Genomic DNA, 3518 nt, shown 5'->3' on the forward strand with positions numbered 1-3518 from the left:
CACCATCACCCTAAAGCCCATCCCGATCTGGTTCCACCATCACCCAACAGCCCATCCCAATCTGGTTCCACCATCACCCTAAAGCCCATCCCAATCTGGTTCCACCATCMCCCTAAAGCCCATCCCGCTCTCTCTCCCCCACCCCGATCCTCGCACTGGGAAGCAGAGCGGGACGTCCCAATCCCATCCCACCCCTGGCTCCCGGTCCCAGAGCCAGGACCTACCCAGGATATATCCRTAGGTGGCATTTTTGTACTCCTCCCAGGAAACCAGCCCGTCCTCATTGAGGTCGTGGCCCTTCCACTGGCGCTCCACATCCTCGTAAATCCAGCGCTTTTGGGCAAACTTGATCCAGGCCTTCAGCTCCTCCACTGTCACGAACCCRTCTCCATCCTCATCGATTTTCCCTACAATCTTCCTGTGGGAAACGCAGAGAAACACAGCAAAAGTTGAGAAAAATGAGGGATTAGGAAGGAGGGAATGGGAAGGGGCAGAGGGGGCAGGTCAAGTTTTYTACAGAATTTGGGAATTCAATCATTTGGAGAGTTTATCCTTAAAACCAATGTTTGGTGCAGCTGCCAAAAACTTCAGCTCAGACATGAAAATCACTGGCTCAGCCACTTTTGGACCCACTGGGTTTTGGTTTCTTCGAAATTATTAATTTTATGGGAAAACCTTCCCTTTCAGCCCCTGGGAAAGATGCATCCATGCATCCTTTGACCGAGATGGTGCCAGGTGATGAGCATGGACCCGTATTTATATTAAAAATGGGAATATTGCTGCTGCATCTCCTGGTGATAGCAAGAGAAAGCTCAGGTGCTTGCGGAATTGGCAAATGCAACCATTTGAAGAGTTTACTTTAAAAGCAACATTTGGGTCAGCTGCCAAAAACGAGGTCAGCTGCCCAAACTCTGTATGGGATGCAGAAAACACCGGCTCAGACATGGAAATCACCGCTTTGGCCACTCCTCAGACACTCAGGTTTTGGTTTCCTCAGGAATTGTGAATTTTAGGGGAAAACCTCCCCTGTTAAATCTCAGCAAAGCTGCATGCGGGTGTCCCCCGGCCCGATGGACATTTCTGCTGGGAGCAGGAGTTGGGCTCTGCAGAGGGAACCGGAGCCCGGGCGCTGCCCCGGAGCAACCGGAGCCCACGGCCCCGGCGCAGCCGCGTGCCTCCGTTATTTTTAGCAGCAGCTGTAGGAAAAGCCGGCAGGAATGCGGGACCCAGGGGCAGATGGAGCCGGGGGTGGGGGCGGTTTGATCCGCAGGGTTCGCTCCCAGCAGCTCTGCGCTGGGAAAGCTTGGGGCTCCTCGGATGAAAATCAGGGATAACGGTCCCAAAATGCTTTGTCTGGTGAGGCAGGATCCTGGCTTTTCCTTTTACAYGCAGGTTTAATGGAAAACCGTTCASRAATCCTGAGCTCYGGCCCAGGTATTTGAGGAATTTTAGAAAACAGGTGGAAAATACAGAATTTTTAAATTTTAGATCACCATCAGGACTATTAATTCCAAAAATATTGATGCAAAGGAAAACCGGGACACCAGAGCCACCCGTGCTAACACTCAAGTTTCTGTGTTTCGGAATTGCCTTGGTCAAGGAAAATCAGGAATTCCTCCRTGGCACAAAGGATGTTCCTGGCAATGGGAAGCCAGAGAGAGACTGGAAGAAAGTGGGAAAAATGTGGAATTTAGTTCTAAGAGTGAGGTGCCAGAGTGGGGGCAGTGGGCAGGGCTTGGAGACCTGAGTGATTCTATAGAGAAATATATAAAATAAATACTCAAATATGAAAACCAGCTCATCTATAGTACCCAAAGTTACATGAAAATATGTAAAATATTACAGAAATGTCTCAGAATTTATATATATATAAAATATATATACATATATATAATATATATATGAAATTATATATATATATCAATATACAATGTGTCCCTTCCAGTATTCCTGATCAAACAAAGAAACATCCAAAATATCACAAAAATATTCAGAATTTTCCATATAAAAAAATCAATATTATAAAATTCTGCTGAGAATTATATAAAGTATCATGCGAGTATTAAAAATTTGTTCATGTAAATGTATAAACCTCATATAAACCTGTCAAATCCTTCCTATTTCAGGGAAACAATTCCACGTTTCCCTCTCCCAAGAATGTAACACCACRGGCAAAGGGATTTATCCCTGGAATGGAGGAGCAGAGCTGGCAGAGGCTGATGGCCACAGCAGTTTTGTCCAAGGCAGTTCCTATAGGGTTAAGATCCTATAAGAACCCTAGATCCTATAGGGTTAAGCAGGGAGCAGTTTCCAGCCGGAGCCAAACCGGGCACTCAGGGAGCTCCCAAACCTCCTCCCCAGCCTGTCCCGGCACCAGCTGCTCCCGGCTGCTCTCCCACTTTCCCAAGGCAGGAGCCTCCAAATCCGAACATTTTCCCAAACCCCGTTGTGCCCCCCTGGAGGGAGGGCAGCAGATGTTTGGGATGGGCCGGCAGCTGCTCGCTGTTCCCACTCCCTGATCCAGGGGATCCACGTGCCCAGCGCTGCTGCCAGGGAACGGCACTGCTGGAAAAACAAGGCACGGCCAGGCATTGTTCCCAAATCCCCAAAAGCAGGGAGCTGAGCAGAGCTGCACGGAAAGCACTTGGAAAGCTGGAGGCGGAGCTCTCACGGAAAATTAGGCTCTTCCTGCAGCACAGCCCCTCTTAGAGCACAGAATTAATATAATCAAAGCTTGATAATGATTTATCAAAGCTCGGGACAGCGGGAATTGGCCTCTGTGGATAAAASTGAGGCTGGTTTGTGCGGAGGGCGTTAAATCTGTGATGGAAACTCGGCAGGGGTGGGAGTTCCGGCAGATAACTCAGCAGAACAATGGGATTGAGCCGTGACRGAGCCCTTGGATCGGGAATGCCACGGGGAGGGCTGGAGCCAGAGCCCAGCTTCCCTTGGAATCTGACACTGCTCTGAGAGATCGAGGGATTGCTGATTCTGTCAGGAGAAAAAAGCCTCCTGGATCCTGTATTTTGGAGATATGGAGCAACCAGGGCCTGACTCCAAGGGATCGTGGGGTTTTCCAGTTTAAACAGTCCCTGGAGGGAGGAATTCGCTCTGGCCCACAAAGCCTGGGGGAGATGCCAGCACATCTCTCCACTGGGAGCCTGGGTGATCCCTAGGGATGGAGGGAACCTGGCAACCCCTGCCCTGCACAGCCCCAAGTGGCTGAGCTTTTCTTTCCCATCAGGGAGCACCATTTCCAAAAATATAGCCCAAAATTCTCCGTGGGCTGTGGAAGGCTCTGCTCCGGCAGCAGCAAGGCTGGGATGCTTGGCTGGAAAAATCTGTTCTGACTAAAACCGGGGAGATTTAGGTGCTATATTGGGAAGGAATTCCTGGCTGGGAGGGTGGGCAGCCCTGGCACAGGGTGCCCAAGAGCTGTGGCTGCACCTGGAGCTCTGGCAGTGCCCAAGGAAGGCCAGGCTGGACATTGGGGCTGGAGCAGCCTGGGACAGTGGGAG

At 50.3% G+C, this 3518-nt stretch overlaps 1 protein-coding gene across 1 annotated transcript in view; it reads right to left on the reverse strand.

Annotated features, from left to right (window-relative positions):
* Positions 1-471, reverse strand: part of CALU (calumenin) — a gene marked incomplete at its 5' end in the record, with an annotated part of 7600 nt that extends 7129 nt beyond the window's left edge. Inside the window, one exon of the mRNA XM_057388490.1 lies at positions 225-471. Within this exon, the coding sequence (XP_057244473.1) occupies positions 225-471 (247 nt within the window). The remainder of the gene's footprint in view (positions 1-224) is intronic.
* Positions 472-3518: the final 3047 nt, after the last annotated feature.

This window comes from Malurus melanocephalus, unplaced genomic scaffold (assembly GCF_030028575.1).
Source record: "Malurus melanocephalus ecotype Western Australia unplaced genomic scaffold, MMel_1.1 scaffold_2006, whole genome shotgun sequence".
Lineage (NCBI taxonomy): Eukaryota > Metazoa > Chordata > Aves > Passeriformes > Maluridae > Malurus > Malurus melanocephalus.